The sequence below is a fragment of the Erpetoichthys calabaricus genome, chromosome 8 (assembly GCF_900747795.2).
Source record: "Erpetoichthys calabaricus chromosome 8, fErpCal1.3, whole genome shotgun sequence".
In the NCBI taxonomy this organism is placed as follows: domain Eukaryota; kingdom Metazoa; phylum Chordata; class Cladistia; order Polypteriformes; family Polypteridae; genus Erpetoichthys; species Erpetoichthys calabaricus.
In genome coordinates, this window is record NC_041401.2 from 32,261,438 (window position 1) to 32,287,945 (window position 26,508).

At 36.6% G+C, this 26,508-nt stretch overlaps 1 protein-coding gene across 14 annotated transcripts in view; it reads left to right on the top strand.

Moving 5' to 3' along the window:
* baz2ba (bromodomain adjacent to zinc finger domain, 2Ba) overlaps positions 1 to 26,508 on the top strand; it is a 279,446-nt gene that overhangs the window by 209,935 nt on the left and 43,003 nt on the right. For 4 of the 14 annotated variants that reach the window (XM_028806424.2, XM_028806421.2, XM_051930570.1 and 1 more), the window contains 17 exons: positions 2,506 to 2,614; positions 3,195 to 3,296; positions 3,940 to 4,150; positions 4,257 to 4,349; positions 4,451 to 4,512; positions 6,162 to 6,227; positions 7,484 to 7,549; positions 8,048 to 8,092; positions 8,354 to 8,386; positions 9,532 to 9,597; positions 11,035 to 11,175; positions 14,239 to 14,493; positions 20,667 to 20,881; positions 24,310 to 24,384; positions 25,728 to 25,962; positions 26,192 to 26,254; positions 26,362 to 26,506. In XM_028806424.2, coding sequence (XP_028662257.2) covers positions 2,506 to 2,614; positions 3,195 to 3,296; positions 3,940 to 4,150; positions 4,257 to 4,349; positions 4,451 to 4,512; positions 6,162 to 6,227; positions 7,484 to 7,549; positions 8,048 to 8,092; positions 8,354 to 8,386; positions 9,532 to 9,597; positions 11,035 to 11,175; positions 14,239 to 14,493; positions 20,667 to 20,881; positions 24,310 to 24,384; positions 25,728 to 25,962; positions 26,192 to 26,254; positions 26,362 to 26,506 — 1,982 coding nt within the window. The remainder of the gene's footprint in view (positions 1 to 2,505; positions 2,615 to 3,194; positions 3,297 to 3,939; positions 4,151 to 4,256; positions 4,350 to 4,450; positions 4,513 to 6,161; positions 6,228 to 7,483; positions 7,550 to 8,047; positions 8,093 to 8,353; positions 8,387 to 9,531; positions 9,598 to 11,034; positions 11,176 to 14,238; positions 14,494 to 20,666; positions 20,882 to 24,309; positions 24,385 to 25,727; positions 25,963 to 26,191; positions 26,255 to 26,361; positions 26,507 to 26,508) is intronic. The other 10 variants (XM_051930573.1, XM_028806418.2, XM_028806423.2 and 7 more) reach the window with 7 other exon arrangements.

Here is a 26,508-nt window from a genome sequence, read left to right on the forward strand (position 1 = left end):
GAACATGTTTAATTCTTGCATTCTTATCAAATTAAAAAAGACTCTTGAGCCCTGGGCTTTTCAGTTTGGGATAACAAGAATTGTTAATGTCTACAAGAAAAATCCCCATAAAGTTAAAACATTTAAAGAAAATTGGTAATATTTACATTATTACAAAAACAGTACTGGAACAGTGTGGACACTTAATAATACATTGCTTATTTCACTGCATGTAATTTTTTAAATTAAGCACTTTAGATCCTTGATAATGGTGCTTCTGCTATGTACTGAGGTCATAAAATGATAAACTGTACACGCAGGCAGCATTCACTTTGGAGCTTTTAGATGCTGTGTGTCATACACTACACATTGAACACAGTAGGAGTCCCAGTGTCACTTTGTGCACAACACCGTACTCTGTACTGACCCACTTAGTTATACTTAACATCTTTCTTTTACATATTTTTTGCTTTTTATGTATGTGTTATCCTCATTAACAGCAGACTGAACCCACACACTTACACATACTGTATAACTGTATATGTGTATGTGTATGTATGGTTGCACTGCATTGCTACCAAATTCTGCTGTGCACCTGACTACTTTATTATCCATTCATTTTCTGGATGCCACAGCCTATCCATCTAGAAATAGATGAAGGGCCAAAACACGCCCTTGATGGAATGGCAGTCATAAAGTACAGTATATAAAAGTTACAGCCTCAAACATAGTCATGACCAAAAAGTATACATTTTCTAATCAGTGAAAATAGATAGAGGGCAGATAGAGGGTCATTTCCGGAGGGTGGGACTGGACTGCGTGTCTGCTTGGGGGGGTTGCAAACCGGGATCCTGAGTTGTTTCGTTGTGTAGTGGGTGCGGCAACACACTGTACCAGTGCATGCTCCCCAACTTGACTTGAGTGAAAAATCTGTCTTTGCACTTTAGAAGTCAAGTAAATTTCATATCAATGAGGGGAGAAGATGTAATGTATATAATTAATAGTATTTCTTGTAATCTACTTAGCATTACATTCACTCCTGGAAGAATGAGTAAAAAATGTTAATGTTATTCTGCGTAACAGAAACATGTAAATGCCAAAACATCAACACAAATAGAGTTAAGATAGGTCTGTCCAGTGTTTACTGCTGACGTAGATTTAATACACATCGCTTCGAGACAGTCACCACTGTCGGGACACTAGAAGCGTGTTTCTATGTGCACTTATAATGTTTTTTCTGTCGCTTGAGCATGACAGGGTAGAATGTCAGTGCCTGATCCAAAAGATTGACAGGCTCCTTGTGTTATTGTGGGCTTCCACATTTACCCTGACACGAACGAAAGTTGCTGCATTATGAACAAGGGGCTAATGTCCTTCTTGTCCTTCTACCTCACTGCATCATTTTGCCTTTTTGCCAACACCTACTTGCACCATGGTTAACCTTCAAAGGACTGAATTCACCAGGCATATTACGGTTCGGTCGTATAGTGCTATATGTGTCATTTGTTCTATTCATGTCAACACCTGATGACCAATTCACATTATCATCACTATCACTTGGTTCAACTAATGGTTCAGTTTCATTTTGTTCTAAAACTGGCTTTACAGCTTCTCATTTGCATGCCATTGTGTTTTAATTTAAGGTGGTGCCCCATTCATGAATGTTGTTGAGTTAACCTTAGAGTTGCAAAATACAGAAATATTTATGATTTTTTTTGGCAGTATATTGTTATTTTATCCACTAGATGGCAGCAGAATACTGTCCTAAGCGTTATTCAGGCTTTGCATTCTATATTGGATTGTATCAGGCAAGCAGTTTGGTGTAGTGGTTAACCCTTAGGTTGTGAGTTCAAATCCCACTACTGACACTGTGTGACCATGAGCAAGTCACTTGACCAGCCTGCTCACGCTCCAATTGGAAAAGCAAAAGAAATGTAAGCGATTGTATCATAAATATTGAAAGTTGCCTTGGACAAAGGCATCAGCCAAAAAAGTAAATGTAGATAACGGTTAAATCCCAAGAGACATTCAGGGTTAACCGTATTTAGATAGAATTCCAAGCCCTAGAGACTCTCAGGGTTAGCACCAAGGAAGTTAATTGATGAAAACATAGAATTCTGGTGCAGTCATTGTTGATTATTTATTTTATCAGTTATCACAAATGTAATGAAAAATAGCACTCCGTTCTGAACTTTGTTTTTTACTCATACAAACATCCATTTTGTTTATGGAGCACTTTGGAAAACTGGTAGCATGCTTCCAATCACCAAATCGTTTTTTCTTGCTCTAATTAGATGAAATGGATTTGACAATTCTAGAAAGTTGATTCTGTTCATCTGGACATAGTTTTTTTTCCAAGGGAGATACGTTATATCACTCATCCAAGTGACTTCCTCAGTCTCCTGGGTTTGACAATATTATTTATTTTTCCTTGATCAAATCTACTGTCTGTACTTGCAGAATAAAATGATAGATGAGCCACTTTTTTAAAAGATAGAAACATGTTAGATGCTATTTGTTTTCTAGATGGCAGAGGGAAACAAGGCTACAAAACTTTGGAGGACGTCTGCAAGCGGAGGTGGCCTATTATGCACCTTGTGGGAAAAAATTACGGCAATATCCAGAGGTAGTAAAGGTAAATGATGCACCATTTTTACAGATACTTGAGACGGAAGATAAAGATATCCTTAAAAGCTGCTCCTTTATACAGCCTAACAATTTTACTAAGACATTTCATTTTGTTAAAAAGAAAAGCAAACAATACTCTCTTTTTCAGCCTTGACTGGTATCCTTTGGATTAATACCTTCTCCAGTGTTAGCAGATTGTTATATAATTCCTTTTCTGAGTTTGAATGCTAGCATTATTACAATTCCTTTATCTCAATTCTGTGAAACTCAGTATAATTTAATATAGTTCTCATTTGTAAGATTACTATTAGTCATACATTGCAAACATGAGCACTGCAATTGTGTGAAAGAATTTCAGCAGCGGTTCCTATTTAAAACAGGAAATGAAGTAAGGGGAATGATCATATGCATATAATTTTAGTAAGAATTTCACAGTACCCTGTACGTGTGACAATAATGACCCCATAATTTGAGGCACTCCTTTTAGCACACTATGATGTTTGTCCATTTCTCAAGATTTCCCTTGTTAATTTAACATTTTGAGACGGGCAGTTCTGTTACAAAGGCCTTTGATTTATCTTCTGCAGTATCTAACAAGGAACAGAATAATGGACATCACACGAGATAATTTTAGCTTCAGTGCAAAAATAAGGGTTGGTGACTTCTATGAAGCCAGAGATGGACCTCAGGTAAAAAAATTCTGTTTATTAAATCCTATTCAGGATTATTTAGAATACCTAATGATTGGTTAGAATAACTAATTCCAAAGTTTGCTAACAAACTTGGACAAAAATATAGCTTGGCAGACTGAAGAACAGACCAACAAAAACCAAGAATACTGTTTCTGAGTATTTGGGGTGCACAATAGTGGGGCAGAGGGTAAAGTCCTCCCTCAAGTAGCAGTTGTGCGGAAGAAAATTTCCGGCCACAACAAAGTGATGAGGAGTGTCTCAGTGGTTCAGTAATCACATTAAAAAAAAACAATCTCCAGCTAATTAATCAAAAACTTACACCTTTTTGTTTAAAATATGGAGTTCTTTTTATTATCCTGAGTGACACTAGAGCTATATAGCTAAATTTAGCTACTAAAGGCTTAAACGTAATAGTGAAATTTATCACCATTATTTCCACATTTTGTCAGAAGTTGCTGGCATTTTAAAAGAACGTTTTCTAGAGTATTTTATAATGAACAATACGGGATGATAATTATGTTTGTATCCTGAACCTGCTACAGAAGAAAATAAGACATGTAAACAGTATATAGAGCATCCAAGTCATATGCTGTGGTCTGCCTTTTAATCAGTTATTGATATTTTCTTTTGATCTTTTAAGGGTATTCAATGGGCATTATTGAAAGAAGATGAAATTGTCCCCTGCATACGTGCAATGGAAGGCAGAAGAGGACGACCCCCAAATCCTGAACGGCAGCGTTCAACCGATGGATCTCGAATGAGGCGTAGAAAAGGGCGACCTCCCAACGTAGGCGCATTTGAGTTTCCCAGTGCTACAGATGCTAAACTCATCAGAAAACTGGAGGCTCAAGGTATGACCCATTCTCCAACAATTTGTGATTTTTTTCTCTTGCTTTTAGTTTGAATCAGTTGTCCTTTGTATGTGTTATTTACATACTAATACATTATGCTTTGCAGAAATTGCAAGGCAGGCAGCCCAGATAAAACTAATGCGAAAACTTGAAAAGCAAGCTTTAGCACGTGCTGCTAAAGAAGCAAGGAAACAACAAGGTAGGTTGCTGACTTCCTGTGGTACTTGTGAATACAGCCACTTAAGTGTAGGAGCAGTACGTCTTTGCCAGCAATCAACAAAGTGTATCTTTTGTGTTTAGCAATCATGGCTGCTGAAGAAAAGAGAAAACAAAAAGAGCAAATCAAGATTTTAAAGCAACAGGTATAATTTTCACTGAAATATTTTTACTTCATAATTTTGTTTAGAATCAAGCAATATGTATATTATAAAGATCAAATGACTGTTTTACTGTAGTTTGATTGCAGCAGGTCAGTGAAATATTCTCTATGAATTATCATGCTCAAGTTAATGCCTTGTTTTATTTTGAAATATTGTGTGTATAATTTTATACTTTAATATATCTTCCAATTATAATTTTGCACCCCTGGTGTTTATTGACATATAACTTTGCCCTGCTGGTGGCTCAGAGTTGGAGTGAGTGTTTAGAAATACAACAGTGTGATCTGTCAACAAAGCAACAGCACCACATAGGTTATGGTGGTGGTGTGGTGGCTACCCTGCTTGCCTTTCAACTAGGGTTGCGTGGTATGCCGGTGGTGAAAAGGACCCGTATTACTTTGAAGAGATTGCGACTTTATGGTGGATCCTCCCCTTATTGCTTTGATGCGGAGCTTAGGGCATAGCAATGGTACAGTACGCTTGGGAGGTGGCTGTAAAGAATGATGTGGTGCAAACTGTGGTGTGATTGGGAGTTCACAGGCTCTTCCACCACTACCCCCTTATTATTGCTTCAATGTATCGAGACTTAACAAGGGACCCCTTCCCATTATTGCTTTGAAGCAATTGTGACTTCACAATATGGTGCATGACATAGCGACAATGAAGGGTGATGCATTGCAAAGTGCGGTGTGATCAGGAGTTCATGGGTAACCCCTTGCTATAATGAAGGGTAATGGCTCTGCAAAACAGGGAGGCTGGAGTAAGATGGGGGGGTGTTATGTAGTAATCCGTTATAATTACTTGCTTCGATTTGGTTCCAGTACTGATGTCCGAAAGCTGGTATAGATACCAAAGTCAAAATTTTAGTACTGATGTAATTCTACTTTCAACCAAGAAATCCGGGTTCAGTTTCTGCCCATTACCTGTAATCTTTGCTTTATTCAAGTCCTAATAGGTGTTGTTTAAACGGATCACATCAATTTATTCATTAGAAGTACCAAGGCCACAGAGTTAATAGGTGCTACGTTAGCTTTAAATATTGAAAAATGAGTGTATTGCCAAATACATATTTTCTTTAAACTTTTAACTCTCCATTGTAAAATTTGTGCATATGTAACGGGGAAGTGGAGTTTAAATTGTGAATGACTACTGGTTCCTAGATGTTAGTCTGGCTGAGCAAACAGACCACATCTTATCATCTTATCCACACTTCTTTAAGTGTTCATGCACAGTTAGGATGCATAAACCACAGATCTGATGTTTGACTTGGTGATACACTAGACATTTTATTAAAATAAGTGCACATATTTGTCTGTTTGATTGCTTTATAAATGATGTCTTACTAATTACAACATAGTATTGTCTTGAAAGGCATTGTAAATGTGAATTAAATGCATACAGGAAATTCTGCCTTGATCTGTTGACTCAAGCACTGTGAATGAATTATTTAAATAAATAAAATATATTCATGCATTATTCTTTATGAGCCTGACTGCAACAGCAAGGGTTACACCAGGTATAACCAGCACAGTTGTACATAATTGCAAATCTCAATTTTGTATGCTTTCAAAGGTAAAAATGCTTTTCTCCACCAACCAACAAAGTTTCATTTATTTATTTTTTTGACATAGGAGAAAATAAAAAGAATCCAACAGATAAGAATGGAAAAAGAGCTAAGAGCTCAGCAAATTCTTGAGGTATGTGTAGTAAAAGGGTGATTTGTGTAGTAGTAGCAAGTGTGTCTGAGCCTAACGTCTTTGCAGTCTTTTTAGGGCTATTACTGACTTTTTATTGGCTTGATGCTGAAACATCTTTTAATTTAAGAACAGCTTAAAACCTCTCACTTAAGCCTCTAATTTCTTAGAATAAACATATTTTTTCCATAAGTCCTAGTTAATTGGAAGCCCCCATTTTTAAAAATGTTTTTTCTGTAACACTTGAGAAACTTCCACAAATTACATTTACTGAAGTGGCATTTGTAAGTCAGCTTCTTTTTTTGTCCCTTTTTGATAGTTTTATCATCAGGGTAGAGCTTTTCTTTTTTTAAAAGCCTTATGAACAGCTCTCTAATGGACAGAATTTTGGAAGAAAGATTTAAAAAAAATCTTAGCCAGGTATTTGTGTTTTTAATTCAGTTAGTTTTTTTACTGTACCATGCTTGCCATTCAACTGAGAGAGCATTGTCATAAATGTTAACCACAGTTTTGGAAATAAGTCATAATTCCATAATGTAAGTTTAGAATAAAATTTCTGAAATCTGAATATTGATTTTGACTCTTTACAGTGGAAATAACTCCTTCTAAAACTTTGAAACTAGTGTTTATTTGTGATTTATTTGATATCCTAATCTGAGCTCAGAAGAATTTAATGCATGACAGAGCAGAATGCCAACCATGACAATCAAGAAGCTTTTTGTACAATACTTTAGGAGGACAGCTGTGAAATTCATGGAGGTGGAGTTGGTTTCAGAGTAGGTTCTAGTGTGTTGAAAGTTTCCTGCAGCACAAATAAATCCACCATTAAGTAATGTAAAGAACTCTGTACCCTACCCCTCAGTTGGGTGTCTTTCTAAACTGACCACCTAGACATGATAGACCTTGGTCAGGAAAAGCATTCAAGAAATCAACGGCTGCCATTTCAGAAATATAGGTTTTCATATTTGAACTGTTCAGTTCTTTTTTAAAAAAAAAAAAAACTATAATGCATTTAGAACTGGTGGTCTATATTTAATGAAGGTAAATAGCCATAATTCATGCTTTCAGGAGCTTTTAACTTTTTATATAAATTGTAGATGGTCATTAATATAATTTTTTTTAGTGCTTTAGTGAGTGTTAATGAACTTTGTATTTGATAAGTGGTGTTTTAAGATCATGCTCATTTGTTATAGACTGTGATTGTTGAAAAAGTATGGCAGTGGTTTTGCATGACCTTCAGACCTGTTTTGCATGCACAGGCTAAAAGGAAAAAGAAAGAAGAAGCTGCAAATGCCAAAATTTTGGAAGCTGAGAAAAGAACAAAGGTTAGTTAAGAAGGTCCACAAATGCTTTGTTGGATGATGCTTTGCAAAGACCGTGAGTAAACTATGTGCAATTCAACTTGTTTTTCAGACTAGTGTCTTCTTGATTTCCCTTCAACTCCCCTACCCCACACCCCAGACCTACATGGCACTCTTAGGGTATGGTTAGTGTTCGCATTTTTGTGGAGGCTTAGTACCGTATTGAAGTGCAATATTAATTCTGGCAGTTGGAGAGCAAATTATTTTTTACTTGCTCATCTTCTGAGGCTGACTTTAAAAATTCACAGTTTGGATGAAGTGCACATCATAAAGTACAGCTTATTGACGTTTAAAGGGCTAAACTTCTTGAATCAGACATACATAACTGCAGGAGCCAGTGAAGTGTACTTGTTAGCTGGGAAAATGTCGTTAGCACAATTTCCAATAAAACATTTACAGTAATGAGAGTTTTGTTTTCACTGTACAGGTTATTTCACTGTTTTTTTTTATTTCTGTTTCAAGGAGAAAGAAATGAGGAGGCAACAGGCTGTACTTTTAAAGCATCAGGTTAGTATTAGTAGTCCTTTAAGTTTGTTTTTTTTTGGCTATAGTATTTTAACTGTTATTTCTAAATAACAAAAATCTTTTACTGTAGTCAATACTGATGTATTGTTTAATGTCATTTTAATAACTTGTCTTTCATTTTTGTGGATTGTGGGTATCATTTCTTTCGGGGGGATTGGGGGAGAGTAGTTGTGTTTGTTTATGAACTGGATTGATAACTTTGTGATTTCTGTTTCATAATACTTTGCCAACTCTTTCTACCAGGAGTTGGAGAGGCATAGACTAGATATGGTATGGGTATGTTTATTTTTGTACATCTAACACCGCATCGTGAATTGATTGTGATATGGTTGTCATAGCAATGCATAAAGTGTAGCACTGGCTGCTGTCATATTACATATTTCTGCATGGCTTTACAGCACAGTGCATTGCATACATCTGCTGTTTGTGTTTAGGGACCGATTGACTCCTTATTCTTAATTGCATTTTGTTTCTTTCCAATCTCTGTATTATAGTCTGCACCCCATATGCTCATAAAAAATGTCAGTATACCACATGGATAGTAAATCCCATTCATTACATGTCTTTTTATTAAGTGAATGTTTGCTTTAAGAGCGCTGTGATGGAGCTAAATGTTGCCCAAAGAAAAACTACCCACCACCATTTCATTTCTGTCTGAGATGCTAAGCCTGTTGATCCATCACCATTATAATTGTGGTTCCTGAATGTTTTTGCTTGTTCAAGTGCAATTTAAAGCTTGGTACTCAGTGGAAAAATGTTCTTACATCTTTCTAGTTAACATTTTGTTACGCTGCCCCAGTGAACCCTGTGCCCATTGGGACCATATTATTGTAAGGCAAAGCAAAATACTGTCAGTGACTTAGTGAGTTCACTATGCTTTAGAATTAAAAAGCATATAATTTTTAGTAACTTTTAAAAAGATTTATGTCCTAGTCTGTTAATTTGTATGAGAGTGTCAATTGTGATAGAATCTCCCATCAAGTAGGCACATGTAAATTAGTAAGAAACTAGATAAAAACAACAATTTTAATACTAAAAAAAGATATGAAATGCTTTTTACATATGTAGTGCATATTACAATTGTCTTGTTGCAGATGTAAAGTAACCTATCTGTACCAGCCAGCCATTGCGTGCTTTACCTATCTGCTTATGGAAAAGCATCACAACTTATCCTAACCAAAAGCGTATGCTTCTGTTTTTGACATTGTCCTCACATCTGTTGCTTTTCCCTATTGCTTTTGATTCTCATTATGTACGCCTCCTAAACCTCAACTAAAACATACACAAACTGGCCATTTTGTTTCCCGTGATTTGTCTTTTTATTGCTAAACCTGCTGCATTAAGCTGTGATGTCCCATGTTCATGTTAATGACGAGTCAGTTAGGTGGTATCAAACTGACAGCTTGTTTCTCCCTTGTTAGGAACGTGAAAGGAGAAGGCAGCACATGATGTTAATGAAAGCTATGGAAGCTCGAAAAAAAGCAGAGGTGAGAATTTCAAACAGCAATGAGCAGTTCTTTGAGTGTAGCACCTTCTCAGAGTTCTAGTCTAACTTTAAACCTTGAGTAACGCTACTGAGCTGTCTGATTATGTTATTGGGTTTAGCCCCAAGAATGGTGAATTATACCTTTGCTAAATTACTGTATCAATAATCATTTGATTCCAATTTAAAATAAAGGCAGATTCATTTCATTCCTGCTATGTGCTATCACTGCTATAAAGCAAAATTTTCCATTTTTATCCACTGGGAACAGCTTGTTTTAAGCCTAAATGATATCTTAATAAGGAATAATATTCTAACTCTCCACAGAAATACTTATTTTATTAATCTCTTTATTTAAATGTTGTCTTTAAATTCAGAAATACCAAACAGAGTATTTAAACATTTGAGTAATGTGTTAGTGTGTATGTGTTAGTAATACCTACTACTTTACTAATTTATTTGCCTCTTAATGTATTCTCCCTTGTTCTGAACTGTTTTGAGATGCAAATTATCTGACGTGCAGATAGTCAATTCTGAATCAGTGTTACTTTCAGCCAAAAGTGCACAGCTTCCAGAAGTATAGGTAGCAATAATGGTCAAAAGACCTAAGACTTGGTATTAAAAGAGTTTCTAAAATATGGATTTTTGCTAAATTTCTTTACCACAAAAAAAAAACCCAAACAAATCTGCATGGAGTTTGCACTTTCTACAAGGTTCAGTTTTCTTTGGGTCCTCGCGTTTTCTTCCTCTTATGTGGGTATTCTGAGGACTCTGAAATGGCATGATGGTGTGTGAGTATCCCTAGTGATAGACTTTTACACAGCTTGTATATGATCTTACGTCCTTAAACTTGTAATGGAATAAAGTGTACTTAGAAAAAGTCTGTATGAATGGAATTGTAATGCTAAGAATTTAATTAAATGTAGAAATCACTTTGATCAAGACTGAATTAGTCTGAATGAAAATTACCACAAGATCAGGAATAGAAAACAAAACAACAAAATGTTTCAGTTCTTGGTGGTCTATAAACCTGTGTGACATTGACAATCTAAAGTACTTGACAGAATTGGATACCACACAGGGAAGATTTCCTAGAATGGAAGAAAACTCAGCAGTACCTGATCTGCTGACCTTACTGAAAAATACTGCAGTCAAATCTAATTGTGCTAGGAGCTAAAATGATTTTGGCTACACTACAATAAAATCTCTGAGCAAATATGATGAATAAAACAAGCAACATGGGAGGAAATAATGGGAATATTTAAGGAAATTCATTATCTTCAGATAATATTTTCTTGTTTTTTTATGTCTTGATATACAAAATATTAAACAAATGTTTTAAATCTATTTGTACTGTTGTAAAAAATCCTTTATTTAATATTTAAATCATGTTTTACAGCATGTTTGTTTGAAATAAATTTCTATACATGCTTTTATTAAGGAGAAGGAGAGATTAAAACAGGAAAAGAGAGATGAAAAACGGTTAAATAAAGAGCGGAAACTGGAACTGAGGAGACTTGAATTGGAAATTGCTAAAGAGCTGAAGAAGCCAAATGAAGATATGTGTTTATCAGATCATAAGGTGATTTTTGTTTTTATATAATCTACACCTTTTGACAGTTAATAGCTACCTATTGCACAAAAATACCTTTATATTGAAGTTAGAAAAATCACACATTTCTGTAATAAAATCTGCTGAGTACTGAATTTCTGGATCTACTGTGACAAACAGAAATGTGGTCATATTATGAAATAGATGACAATGTCTCCCTACTTGGTTTCTGTAAATCTTGAAGAAACAGACGTAATTCACATGTGTTGTGCTGCCACCATGTGTCTAAAATGTGATACTGCAAGAGATAACTGAGGGCAGCTTTATGTAAAGTGGTATAGGTATATAGAGCCATAATTGTCACATGCACGCAACATTCAACACTTTCCGGATCAGTAAATATAACTAAGTTAAAACAAAACTTATTCTTTTCGTTATCAGAAATAACTACCTTACCTCAAAGTTTCTGTCTTCCATACCTGAAAAAATCTCAGAACATCTTTACGCTTTATATGGGGTATAAATAAAAACCTGCTTAAATGTTCAGCCAATTTGAAGATGAAAACTGTTTAGGAAATTTTAAAAATGGTTAGTACCTAACACCCCACCAAACTACAATGTTTTTTACAGAGAGAGCAAGATTTCATTATTGCTTCCTTGTTCAAATGCATATCAATGCTATAATTCAAAATTGCACAACTAACTATTACAAAAGAAAGGAAAATTCTGACTAGCTGAGTGAAATGGGCTGCTTAAACCTTCCATGTTGGTGGTCCTCATTTTATGCACAGTAAGTGTTCACATACTGGCACCTTTTCTAACAACACAGGCAAAAGGCAAAGTGATGTTATAATATGACAGCCAGCAAACAAAACTGAGAGAAACTGCATTATGGATATACTAAGAAAAGAAGTGTCAGAACTTTCTTGGATTCTGGACACAATATAGTTAGTACCATAAGCACTAATAATATTGTTTATCATTTTATATATATATATATCAGTTGTTGAGCTCATTGAGCCGTTGCTGCTTTAATAATTATAACCATTGATGGCTTGGCTTACAACTGAGCTGCTTTACCTGCAGACAAATAGGTTGATGGTACACAGGGCAGTTTGTTGATCTGTCTTTTACTCGTTTCAAAATAAAATTACTAGTGTTTTCAAAACATTGTGTCTAAAATTAAAAGCTGTTGTGCTATTATAAGCTTCCCTCTCTCTTTGTTCCTGCACGAATTGTAACAGAGTTGCACTTCTTGGACTATAAATGTCCAGGGGCACATGAATGGTGTTTGTATTATTTAGGTACTTGAAATGTAGAGTGATATGAATCTACACTTATTTGTCTGCTTTCATAACCTCTGCATACTATTTATGTAAAAAGGCACCGGTGTTGTGTTTCGGGTAGCGATTTAAGAAATGTAAACTAAGTGAGTTGTTTTCTTTCACAGATTTAGTTTGTCTCTCGTTTTAGTGAGTGGTTTCTCTTGCTTATAGCTCCCAAACTTTTCTGTTCAGCATTTACTTTCCATGCAAATTTGTCTTTTCGCTCCCATATTAAATAAGCACATCTCACAGTTGAGAACTGTGCATTTTTTGTCTGTGTGGGTTAGCCTTGGAATGATACATATTTGTTAAGTGTAACTCTCTCTTACAATGGCCACTTACACCATTTCTATAATGAGAAATTTGTACATGTTTGTCAACTAAAAACTTGTGTACCCCGGGTTGCGTAAATTGCTCTTATCCTGTATAATACGGTTTACCCAAAACCACTTACTTTACATCAGAATCTGCCACATCTACTTCATCATAACTTTAATACCTAGATACAGTGCCCAAAGAGAGATTGATATCTGCAAAGAGAAAGTTATGCTTTAAAATCTACCTGTGATAAGATGTGTTTTATTAAAGTATTATTAAGAATAATGTCATGCATACAATTATTGAACACATCTAAATTATTGTAAGTACACAAACACAGCTCTTGTCCACATATACAAATATTAAATGGCATGTAGCAGTGGCTTTGGGACCACATACTCTTCTAGTATCTTCACAAGATATCAGGGGGGAACACAGTCTACAAAGCACATGTGGACATGCTTGGCAAACTGCTATAACCAGTCGAATGTCTGGGAGAGGATAAAGTGTTGGTATACTGTTCCATGGACAGAGCAGTATCCATACTACTGCACTTCTTGGATCTGAGATGCCACCCCAGTACTCCAGTAAAATCTTTTCCAGGGAGAACCACTTTGTGGTCATTCAAAAGTCATTCTCCTTGTTCTCACCAAACTACATCAACAAGGACCTCCACTTTGGTCCCTTCTGGAGCTCTCACCTTTTTGGCCCTCTGGTCAGTTAGTCAGGTGTAAATACCTTTATCCTTACACTGCATGGAAGATCTTTTCTTTTCAAACTGACAAATTCCCTTACATTGGGGTCCAACAGTAAGCCCTAGAGTTACTGCAATATCAACCACCAACATCCTTCTGGGCACAGCTCCTTTCAGTCACTTCCATTACTGAGGTCTTAAGAGAGATCCATTTAGATAGACTTCATGTCCCAGACCTCTCCAGAGATGCAAGCGAAGCTCTCCTGAAAGTGGGTGTTGAACTTATTGTGAAAGGTTTTTGATGTTCCCAGCATATGCTCAATACTCTTTTGAGTCTTGTGGATCACTCAAGCGGGCACTCCAACAGCATTAGTCAGCTCAGCTGACAGTGTCAAGAGCATATAACCTCAGATTAGATGACACTACTATAAAGTTGGTGATTGATCTTTTGCAGACCACTGGTTGGTACCAGCGAGTAGCTCCATTCTTGGTTTTTCACAAGTTTCTGGCTACTGACAATCAGTGACTAGCCCAGAAATTCAGTAACATTTTGCCACTGTGATTATTCTTTCATGAGTTTATGAAGGAGGCAACATTGTGAATTTAACCTTTTTACATTGTTTTTTGCCACAAAAGTGTATTCATTTTGGGTACAGCCTGTTGCCTCCACTATTTAGCTGCAATAGATAATGTAGAAAATTTGTGCTTAATTTTAAGTACAGCACTGAAAGCTAACTAAAGTTGTACTGTTTCCAGCCTCTTCCTGAGTTATCTCGAATTCCTGGACTTGTGCTTTCTGGAAGCACCTTTTCTGATTGTCTAATGGTGGTGCAGTTCCTCCGTAATTTTGGGAAAGTTCTTGGATTTGACATCACAGTTGAAGTTCCCAGTTTAAGTGTGCTCCAGGAAGGATTACTCAATGTTGGAGAGAGCATGGGAGAGGTGCAAGATTTGCTAGTGAGGTTGCTGTCTGCTGTGGTATGTGATCCAGGCCTTCCTCCAGGTCATCGTGTAAGTATTAGTGTTTTTTTCTGTTTTTGCATTAGTTCAAAATCCTTACAATCAGATGTGCCAACATATGAAAAGAACTATTTAGATAAGGTAAGTGTTTATACATTAAAGCAGGGAATCAAATGTATACCATAAAATGATCTAACACACTTAATGCGATACAAATTCACAGAGGGCTATTGCCCTCCCATGCTCACTTGTACAGGATCACTTTTAGAATCATCAGTTGACATTTTTGGGATGTAAGAGGAAAACTGGAACACATAGGCGCACCTAGGGAGGAGTTGATATGAAGAATGAGCGTGCCAGGAGTCAGTCACAGGTCTGCAGCTATGAGAGAGCAGTCCTAACCACTAATAATTATGTCATTTGGATGGTTAAGGCATTATTTTTTACAAGATCAGTTTAGGTATTGGTTGAGAAGATAAAGTATGAAGCAAAAATATACAATGTCTTTTTATTTCTTATTATTACTGCACATATACAGTATGCTTTTTAACATTTAAGGATAATTGACTTTTTGTTTTCCATCCCCCTTTAAATACTCGTTGTAAGTCACTGTTGCGTAGATTGTACTCGTATCTCTCTATTATATAAAAAAAAAACCTGGGATGAGATGACTTTTTAGCCTGGGACGAGATGACTTTTACAGAGAGATTATCTATTAAAGAACTGGCTTTTTGATCTGAGCTGTGGACCCGCTACACCGCAGAGGGTTTATTCCCAACTTTCTCTTCCATGTCCCAAGACTGTATTTTGATCCTTCTAATTAACAACAGAGTTGCACGGAAACAGCACTGAATTAGACAGTGTGTCCCACATTAGGTGGAAAGCGGATTAACTTTTGAATATCACTTTAGGATATCAGATGAGCATTTTCAATGTTTTCTATTTCCTGAGTTTTGGCTGTTACTTTATCTTTTACATTTTTGTCTATTATATAAAAAAATCCTGTAACGAGACGAGACTTTTTAGCCTGGGACGAGACAAGACTTTTTCAGAGAGATAATTTCATGTCCCGTGAGACAAGACTTTGTGCCAAGAGATTTAACCATGCCTGGAGTCGGAAATAAAAGACAAAGAGTAGATGACAAAGTAGAATGACGTAAAGAGGTTCCAAAACGTTGGCGCCATGCACATGCACAGCAGTTTAGAGATAATGAATGTACTAAAATTCAAAAGTCTTAAAAAAATGATAGTAAAGATTGCATTACCGCAAACAAACGGAAATTATTATTTTGTGAAATAACGGAACAGCAAAAGAGATCAAATATATTGTTCGGATTTAAACTTTAAGTCGGAGACTTGTAGATCATCTAATTCGTGTTGCCATCAGGGAAAAGTAGTGTTTCTTTCCAATGAAGAGGTGTATCCATGAGAATTAAAATATTTGTTGTCTGGTGAAGGGGGCGGCATGGTGGCGCAGTGGTAAGGAGACCTGGGTTTGCTTCCTGGGTCCTCCCTGCGTGGAGTTTGCATGTTCTCCCCGTGTCTGTGTAGGTTTCCTCCGGGTGCTCCGGTTTCCTCCCACAGTCCAAAGACATGCAGGTTAGGTGCATTAATAATAATAATAATTCTTTGCATTTATATAGCGCTTTTCTCACTACTCATGCATTTATATAGCGCTTTTCTCACTACTCAAAGCGCTCAGCAATTGCAGGTTAAGGACCTTGCTTAAGGGCCCAACAGAGCAGAGTCCCTATTGGCATTTACGGGATTCGAACCGGCAACCTTCCGATTGCCAGTGCAGATCCCTAGCCTCAGAGCCACCACTCCGATCACATGGGCGATCCTAAATTGTCCCTAGTGTGTGCTTGGGCTGTGTGTGTGTGTGTGTGTGTGTGTGTGTGTGCCCTGCGGTGGGCTAGCGCCCTGCCTGGGTTTTGTTCCTGCCTTGCTCCCTGTCCTGGCTGGGATTGGCTCCAGGAGACCCCCGTGACCCTGTGTTAGGATATAGTGGGTTGGAAAATGACTGACTGACTGTTTGGAGAAAGTGAAATCCACATACACGAGCAGCATAGACGCGAAGTGCAGGGCAGGGGCTTGGCATGTGAAGTCCCCTACTAAAACATTAAGTTTAAACTAAATGAAGGTAAGAAAAAATGTCCATGACTGAAAAGCAGTCAATTTACACAGTGAAAGAAAGGAACGAGACATTAGAAATGAAAGAAATCAGTAGTATACTTAAAAATCAGGCCGGCCAGGGTCAGGTTTATAAAACTTGCATATGCAAAATAGGAGGCTAGAAATGTGCATGTACAATCACATGCATATATTTATAGCAATTCTGACCCATCCATATGCGACATTTCGGAGAAACTAGGAAATGACGATACCCTTGATATCAAGTAGGGAAGTGCAGCCAAACCTGCTAAATGACAGCTCACACATATAATAATTCATATCCCTCAGCCATTATTATAATGTGCATTGACATGAAAATCATATTAAATCTTAAAAGTGATGTATGTGATGTACAGACTCTATTTTAATTTACTTTTAAGAGGGCCGATGCTGTGTATTTGCACTGAAGAACTTTTTTGTTTTTTTGTCAGTTTATATCGGCTACTGGCTATCACTTCTCAAGAGACTGGCTGACATGTCAGGAATATTTTAGCTAAGCTTCACTCCATCATGCCCACGTGCTGGAAACCATTAACTGACCAATAAAGTGCTACATTCACTTTTTGTATGTTGTGGGTGTGCATATGTAAAACATGACATGTTTTTGCCTGTATAAATAGGCAATTTTGATCAGTTTCCAGTTTTCCTAACATATCTGGAGCACTTTACTGCAGTAAAGGCACCTAGCAAGAATGAAGCTGCTGTTGTTAACCTTAAGCAGTTAGATTCCCAGTGAAGCCAAGATGAGACTAGCAAACATCATGGCTCGGTGGCCTGGGACAACCTGTGATTCATTTATTTTGAAACAAAGTAGCTTAGGCAGATGTGATTATACTGTGGGTGGTGATTGGCATTTTGGTAAGGTAAAATTGCTGAAACCTGTTTTTCACATGGGCTATGCTATTCGTTGTAACAGTAATCATGTCATTACTTGTGCCAGGTGAAAGTGGGTTCCTGCTCAGAAGCTGGCACCTTATACCTTTCCCCAGAATGCAGAGGAGAGGTGCTACAGTGCCTCGCATGCTCTTGTGCACTCAGTTGCAAAGCGTAGAATAGGACGTGTTGTGTCAGGAGGGATGCTGCTGTACCAGCCAATGAAGTTCTACAGTATCATGATTACATATGCGCAAGGTTAATTAGCATAGTCCATATATGGTTGCTTTAGGGTGACACCCGGGCACATTCCCATACACACATTTACAAGATAATTTTAATTTATAAAGGTAAATTGTGTTGAAATGTGCTTATGCCATTTTTATAAATACGTATTTTTTTTGGCATACACATTTTTCTGTCTTTTAGTGTTTGCTTATTTTCACACTTGAATCCACGCAAAGTTTTAAAAACCCAGGTCAGCCTTCGAGAACAGATTTAGTTTATAATCAATCGATTATGGGAGCTGTGAAGGAAATCACTAAAGCAAATGTTAGTAAAATTAGCAATGGCCTCCACTGGGCGTGCATGAAGTACCATAATCAAGGTTTTGTGGCAGACATCAGTAGTAGAAGTAGAAGTACAGTTAGGTCCATAAATATTTGAACAGAGACAACTTTTTTCTAATTTTGGTTCTGTACATTACCACAATGAATTTTAAATGAAACAACTCAGATGCAGTTGAAGTGCAGACTTTTAGCTTTAATTCAGTGGGGTGAACAAATCGATTGCATAAAAATGTGAGGCAACTAAAGCATTTTTTTAACACAATCCTTTCAGTTCAGGGGCTCAAAAGTAATTGGACAAATTAAATAACTGGAAATAAAATGTTCATTTGTAATACTTGGTTGAAAACCCTTTGCTGGCAATGACAGCCTGAAGTCTTGAACTCATGGACATCACCAGATGCTGGGTTTCCTCCTTTTTAATGCTCTGCCAGGCCTTTACTGCAGCGGCTTTCAGTTGCTGTTTGTTTGTGGGCCTTTCTGTCTGAAGTTTAGTCTTCAACAAGTGAAATGCATGCTCAATTGGGTTAAGATCAGGTGACTGACTTGGCCATTCAAGAATTTTCCACTTCTGTGCTTTAATAAACTCCTGGGTTGCTTTGGCTGTATGTTTTGGGTCATTGTCCATCTGTATCATGAAACGCCGCCCAATCAATTTGACTGCATTTAGCTGGATTTGAGCAGACAGTATGTCTCTGAACACCTCAGAATTCATTTGGCTGCTTCTGTCCTTTGTCACATCATCAATAAACACTAGTGTCCCAGCGCCACTGGCAGCCATGCACGCCCAAGCCATCACACTGCCTCCACCGTGTTTTACAGATGATGTGGTATGCTTTGGAGATGTGGTATGCTTTGGATAATGAGCTGTTCCACGCCTTCTCCATACTTTTTTCTTGCCATCGTTCTTGTAGAGGTTGATCTTGGTTTCATCTGTCCAAAGAATGTTTTTCCAGAACTGTGCTGGCTTTTTTAGATGTTTTTTAGCAAAGTCCAATCTAGCCTTTCTATTCTTGAGGCTTATGGGTGGCTTGCACCTTGCAGTGCACCCTCTGTATTTACTTTCATGCAGTCTTCTCTTTATGGTAGACTTGGATATCGATACGCCTACCCCCGGGAGGGTGTTGTTCACTTGGTTGGCCGTTGTGAAGGGGTTTCTCTTCACCATGGAAATGATTCTGCGATCATCCACCACTGCTGTCTTCCATGGACGTCCAGGTCTTTATGCGTTGCTGAGTTCACCAGTGCTTGCTTTATTTCTCAGGATGTACCAAACTGTAGATTTTGCCACTCGTAATATTGTAGCAATTTCTCGGATGGGTTTTTTCTGTTTTCGCAGCTTAAGGATGGCTTCTTTCACCTGCATGGAGAGCTCCTTTGACCGCATGTTGTCTGTTCACAGCAAAATCTTCCACATGCAAGCCCCACACCTCAAATCAACTCCAGGCCTTTTATCTGCTTAATTGATAATGACATAACGACGGACTTGCCCACACCTGCCCATGAAATAGCCTTTGAGTCAATTGTCCAAGTACTTTTGAACCCCTGAAATGAAGGGATTGTGTTAAAAAAATGCTTTAGTTGCCTCACATTTTTATGCAATTGTTTTGTTCACCCCACTGAATTAAAGCTGAAAGTCTGCACTTCAACTGCATCTGAGTTGTTTAATTTAAAATTCATTGTGGTAATGTACAGAACCAAAATTAGAAAAAAGTTGTCTCTGTCCAAATATTTATGGACCTAACTGTATCTCTTCAAAATAAAAATTGGAAAGATTACATGAGAATTTGATAACATGTACAGAAATAAGTGAGTAGAAAGATAAGATAAAGATAAACCAGTACCGAGGTGGAAGGGGTACAGTGAGAGGATAGGAATATGTCATTTACAGTACTTGGGAATTGTGGTGTAGTTGTTGTCATCATTTAGACATGCACAGCCACCTATAGAATCAACTCGCTAATCTTTAATGAAGATATAACTAGTGTCTATAGTAGCAGTGACACTGAAGAAACCAAAAGAAACTTTTTATATGTCAATGCGCCAAATAAATGCGTCCAACATTATTGACTGGTGTTTACACACTGACCAAAAACACACTGGCAACACAACCAAGAATTTCATTGGGAGAGAAGAGCATAACAGCCACCTGAGATCAAAGTCCTCCTCCTAAATTAAATCTAAGTGAGCAGGTAATCCCTTTGCTTAGAAGGAAACCTCAGTCGTACTGCCACTAAAAATGGTAGCACAGTTGCTTTGCAAAACATCTTAAAAGAACAGACTGAGATTCTGGCAGTGCCACTGGGGTGCTGACTTGATACATGTAAAAGGTTTCTTAACCAGATATTTATATTTTACTACTTTAGTTTAAATTAGGTTAATTTCTCCAGATATTTAAACTGACCTGTAATTGAAGGTTAGAACAAAATAAATACTATTGTTCTAAAACCAATAAAGGATAAATAAGCAAAAATACTTTGGAGTTAAAGGTGGCATCACTGATTTGACTCTTTTATTTATATTACAAATTTCTTCTCCTTCTGTATTTTTTGCAAATTTTAATTGATAATTGTTCACATTATTATGACTTGCTTTCTGATTTCTTTAAAGGCAAAAACAGCTTTTGGTGATCATTTGACAAACATTGGGATTAATCGGGACAACGTGTCAGAGATTCTGCAGATCTATATGGAAGCACATTGCAGCCAGACTGAACTGACAGAGAGCTTGAAGACCAAAGCATTCCAGGCACACACACCATCACAGAAAGCATCCGTGCTCGCCTTTCTTGTAAATGAGCTAGCATGCAGCAAATGCGTGGTGAGGTAAGACTGTGTAACATCTGCCTACTGGAATCTTAATTGCTTTTTATAGAGAATGTCAATACTTTCAGCAGAATCATTATTTGTTTTTGTCTGAAGAACAATATTATAATAAGCTGATGTTGCCAATGTTATGACCTAGCTGGCTGCTACACTGCCATATTGTAGACTGACTGTAATGATGTTTTTCAAGTAAAAATTCCGGGAATGTAGTTTTCCTGAAATCAAAATAAAATATCTGTAAATGTTTTTCTTCAAGCATTTCACACATGCCACAAGCTTAATCTCATTGATACATTTCCTGAACCAGTTTTTTTCTTGTAGACGGTTGTGCGAACTCCAAGAGTACACTGGCTAAAAGCATTGATCATAATGCAGGAGCCAAACACTTCATCACAGGACACACGCAAATGGACATACCCATTCTTGTTCATACTGGGCCTGCTTAGTGGTGCCAGTTAATTTAAAACTGTTCTCTTTGAGATGTACAAAGTATGCTGTTTAAAAGTCAACGGTCAACTGTGCTTTTTCCATTGCTGAATTTGCTGGGCCTCCTATTAACTTTTCATTTGTCACACTTGCCCTGCCATATCAATCATTATTCACCTAGTAGTACGTTATTCTTTGCTTAATGCTTGCTAATATTCCTGTGTAAATCTGTGAAGGTATGACGAAGCATTTTACCCCAATTTGATCATTGCATATTACTTATTATCATTGCTGTTAGAAGACCGTGTGATTAAAACTTGACTACACAAGACAGAATTGCAGAAATTCTTTTTTCAACTGTGCATGATGTAATCAAATAAAATTACACAAAATATGTAAATAAAATTTGTAAATCAGAGCTGTTCTTAACAAATTCTAGTAACCTGTCTAGGCTAATTGGCCTGTGACATACTATAAGCCTGGGCTGACACCAATGGAGCTCACTACAGTCTAAAAAATAAAAAGTGTCACACTGTAGCTTGGTGCTTCATGTGTATATATGCTGTATATATGGTATGGTAGTTATCTGCTTATTTTTATTTCAACCCTGTATTAAAAGATGTGCCTGTTTCTGGCATTTTATTTAGATACTACATGGTAATTCTGGCAGACATGTACAGTATCCATTTTTTGTGTCAGTAATGAAGTATGCTCAGGCTACATGTATGGTCAACATGGAATTGATGAGCTTTGTTGGACTGAATGGCCGGTTCTTGTCAGAATTGTTGTTCTAATGTAAACAGCTCAATACTGTTAATATAAACAAGCATTAATTGAATGACCCATTAATATAAGTACAGTAGAACAGCAAAAAAGTATGCTGTATTTTCAGAGTCGGCCAGTGTCCCTAGCATTCAGTTGTCAAATAACAGACTTGCACATCATCTTGAAATGAAATAAAATCAAGAAAAGTGATTGCTCTGAAATGATAGGCAAAACCTGATTCAACATGAACGATCTGGACAGATAAGGGTAGATACATCAGATTCACGCAAGTCCGCACTGCCTACATGAGAAAGGCATTTAATCCAGTTCAGTGGAATAACTGTGGAGAATGACTGATCTGATCTAGTATATTGTTTTTTCATTTGCATTGTTTGCTTAATAAAACTGGAATCCATTTACAGACTATCTTAGAACAAGCACATAACAGAGCAGGAATTATGGCATTATGAAGTAAAATATCTAATCCTATGAGTTCAAAATGACCCTGAGATGTGTTTTGCTCTCACAGAATCAATGAGACAGAGTTCAATAAGCAATACTGTATATTGGTCACTAATTTAAATAAATTTACAATAAATCCTCTCAGCTTACAACTGAAAGCTTCTTTGTCAAGTCAATTTGATATAATTTGCAAAGTATTATGCAGACTCAGAGATAATTAATTGGGTTAAAGCTAAAATACGTATTATAAATTTTGAGTAACCTACTCAAAAATACAAATTAGGATAAAATGCTGGAAAACAGAGCAAGTTTAGACTGATTAACATAAACAGATCCTGATGACAATACAAGTCCCTTAATGCTATAGTTGAGATATGTCCATTTGACAAAAGTGTAAAAGAAAAAGAAACTTTGGTCATCAGCATTCCTGTAGAAAATAAGCCACGCGGGGTTCTACACTACTTTATAACAGAAAGTTATTGACAAAATCAGTCACAATATACTACAGTATAATAAATAAATGCTGGACAGTCTCATAATGATGAAATCCTCAGATTAGAAGTCTTTTGGTGTCTCTGGTGTCTTTCCCATAAGCAGGACTAACTGTCAGTAAAGCATGGCATCAAGTACTACAACGGGATACCAGGAAGGAAACAGAATAGGGAGGGGTCAGTAACAGTTTATACTTCTTGTCATGCTTATAGATTTGTACAGATGACTAAGAAGTAAAGGTGACTCACAACAGAGAAACAAAAAGAACAGCTAATCTGCAGCTCATAGAAAGGGATGACAGACTACATTATTTTGTTTTCAATTACGATTTAACAGCTGAGGCTAATGAGGCATGTTTTACACAAGCAGGCAGACCATTCCACAGTTTTGGGGTCCTGGATCTTAAACTTTGACCTTCCACAGTTACTTTATTGTTCCTTGAAATCTTTAATAGACTGGCATCTTGATTACAATGTGTGACGTGTTTTGTACATGGTAGCGAGGTACAAAATGTAAACAGGGCTTAACCTGTTTATCTTGAAAGAAGAACTTTGAAATCAGTCCTAAGTTGTGCCTATCTATCTATCTATCTATCTATCTATCTATCTATCTATCTATCTATCTATCTATCTATCTATCTATCTATCTATCTATCTATCTATCTATCTATCTATCTATCTATCTATCTATCTATCTATCTATCTATCTATCTATCTATCTATCTATCTATCTATCTATCTATCTATCTATCTATCTATCTATCAGTAGAAGCCAGTGTAAAGGCAGAACAGGAGTTATGTAGTTGTTCTTTCTAGTTCTTGTAATGATTCTTGCAGCAGACTTTTTAATTGACTGAAAGCTTCAAAATGAGCAATTTAAATAACTGAATAATTTGTTGCAGAAGTCGATTAAACTGGAAATAAATATGGGAGTTAAGTTTTCAGTATTCTGCATAATTTAGAAACCATGTTGTTTTTTTTCTATATTTTTAACCTAGAAAAAAGGAGGTTTCAGATAGTGTTGTAATTTATGCTTTAAAAGACCATCATGATTGTCTGTATGTCTTGTCTGTATGCCTCAGTCTTGCCCTTAGAAACACTCCTAACATGTTGACTGCTCCTCACTGCAGGTTAACATTTGTGCTTAAATGGTGGTATAGAACTGTCAAAATATAAAATACCCAAAATGATTTAAAAGTTATTTCTTTATATGTTAATCACCACAATTATACTGTGCAGTAATACAAAAAAACCCTTGTTTTTCTTTTTTTCCCTTTTTTTCAGTGAAATTGATAAAAACATCGATCATATGTCAAATTTAAGGAGGGACAAGTGGGTAGTTGAAGGTAAACTCCGCAAGTAAGTTAATTTAAGTGTCTTTTTTAATTAAAGCGTAGGCCATTAATGTGGATTATGGTTTTACCAAAATAAATAAATCAATGAAGTTTTACTGTACCTTTAAATGTTTACATTTTAAGAAATTTTGCATATTTTTTAGAACAAGAATAATCAGATCCTAATACTGGATTAGGTTACCCCGTGATTATAAAAAACCCAAACAACAAATGTTGTGATGAACAGTTACCCAACATCTAACTTTTTTCATAACCTGCTTCTACAGAGTGGTGGGGAAGCAAATTCTTTTGTGAAAAATGTGAGGCATATGTTTAATAAATGCAGTTAAATGGACTGCTAATGAGACTTATGTGATTACTTGTGTAGATAATCAGATATTATGATAGTAAAGTTCCTGCGACACTTGTTCTCTTGTTGAAGTACTATCCGTCTTGAAAGTGTGTGCTTTGCATTAGATCATTATAAAAGAATTTCGTGCCATTTGCATTAGCCACCTGAACCTGAATAGATTTTGGGTCATGTATAAACTGTGCTGTCAGACGTAAGTCTACAAAGAAAGGCAAAAGAATAAGATGCTTTTTTTTTCAAATTACCAAGGCACATACCCAAAAAAAACAATAATTTTACAGAAGAATCTGAAATTTTCAAGCTAGCATGCCTTTCAGCACTAGAGAACTGGATCGGTCTGCTCCACTACAACATGGGAGGCTAATCACCAATTACAAGCAGTTAAACGCTGTTTATTGCAGTTACAGGGAGCATTTCAAGAATCTTCCTGTTTATTGCCTTGTGTACATATTGTGGTACAATGACATTCTAATGTGCCTGTATAATGACAGTAGTACACACACAACACATGTGTACTGCTATTGTGTATGTATGTCTGCACACACATACAGTACATACATAAACACGTACATTCGCAAGAAAAAAATAACTTTTACACATTAAACATGAAAATGATGGTATTTTTAGTTGCCCTTTATTTAAAATTAGGATTTGGATGAAGAAAAAAATGATAAAATTTTCATGGACTGTAAAGCCACTGTGAAATAAATGTTTAATGGCTGAAGTTATTTATCAGGTGGTATTCTGTTCACTCCCAGAGCTGTTTGGTTTTAGCAAAACTGGTTGTTTTGGGATTAAGGAGGAATACATTTAAATTTGTCTTAAAATATCTTTAATCACCCAATTAGTGGCAGCATTTTTTCTTACATTTAGCAGTTTCATCAGGAATAAGATATATATGTAGTTAATGACTAACACCTAAAGACCCCCTGTCCTTTAATGATGAAACCTTCTTTAAACTGTTGTTGATGTGAATTTGCCTATTTGTATGTGTTTAGGCTAAGAATAATACACGCAAAGAAAACTGGCAAGAGGGACACAAGTATAGGCACTGAGGGAAGTGAAGAGCAGCAGTCCTTGGGCACTTCCACTCCAGGGCGCAAGCGGAAACGGAAAGGCGGGGACAGTGATGACGACGACGACGATGATGATGACAGTGATGAACCAGGAGATGAAGAAGAGGATGAAGAGGATGATAAAAAAGGAAAGAAAGTTGAAACGTGTGACGATGAGGTATTCTTGTGTTACCACACTAAATGCTAAGTGATTTACCAACTGATAGTTTTATATAAGGAATGTTTAGAAAACATTTCCTTAATTGAATGCATTGATCTTACAGCTTATTTATACAAATCTTAATTCTTCATAATAATTTGTTATCTTAAAGCAGCTTGTCTTTACTGCTTTTTTATTTTGCGATAGGTTATTTAGTATGAAGCTTATGCTAAAATTTCTGTTTCAGGATGATGGTGACCAGGCAGTTACTGTTGAAGAACTAGAAAAGCAAATTGACAAGTTGATGAAGGTATGTATTTTTCTTGCTGGAAAAGTGTTATTATTTTTAAGTTGTTCTATTAATGACACAACCTAACAGTTATTCAATATATTGCTCCAAATTTTCCCAATATGCAGCAACAGAGCCAGTTTAGAAGGAAACTCTTTGAAGCTTCACATTCACTGCGGTCCATGATGTTTGGTCAGGATCGGTATAAACGACGGTACTGGGTTTTGCCTCAGTGTGGTGGCATTTTTGTGGAAGGGATGGAGAGTGGAGAAGGT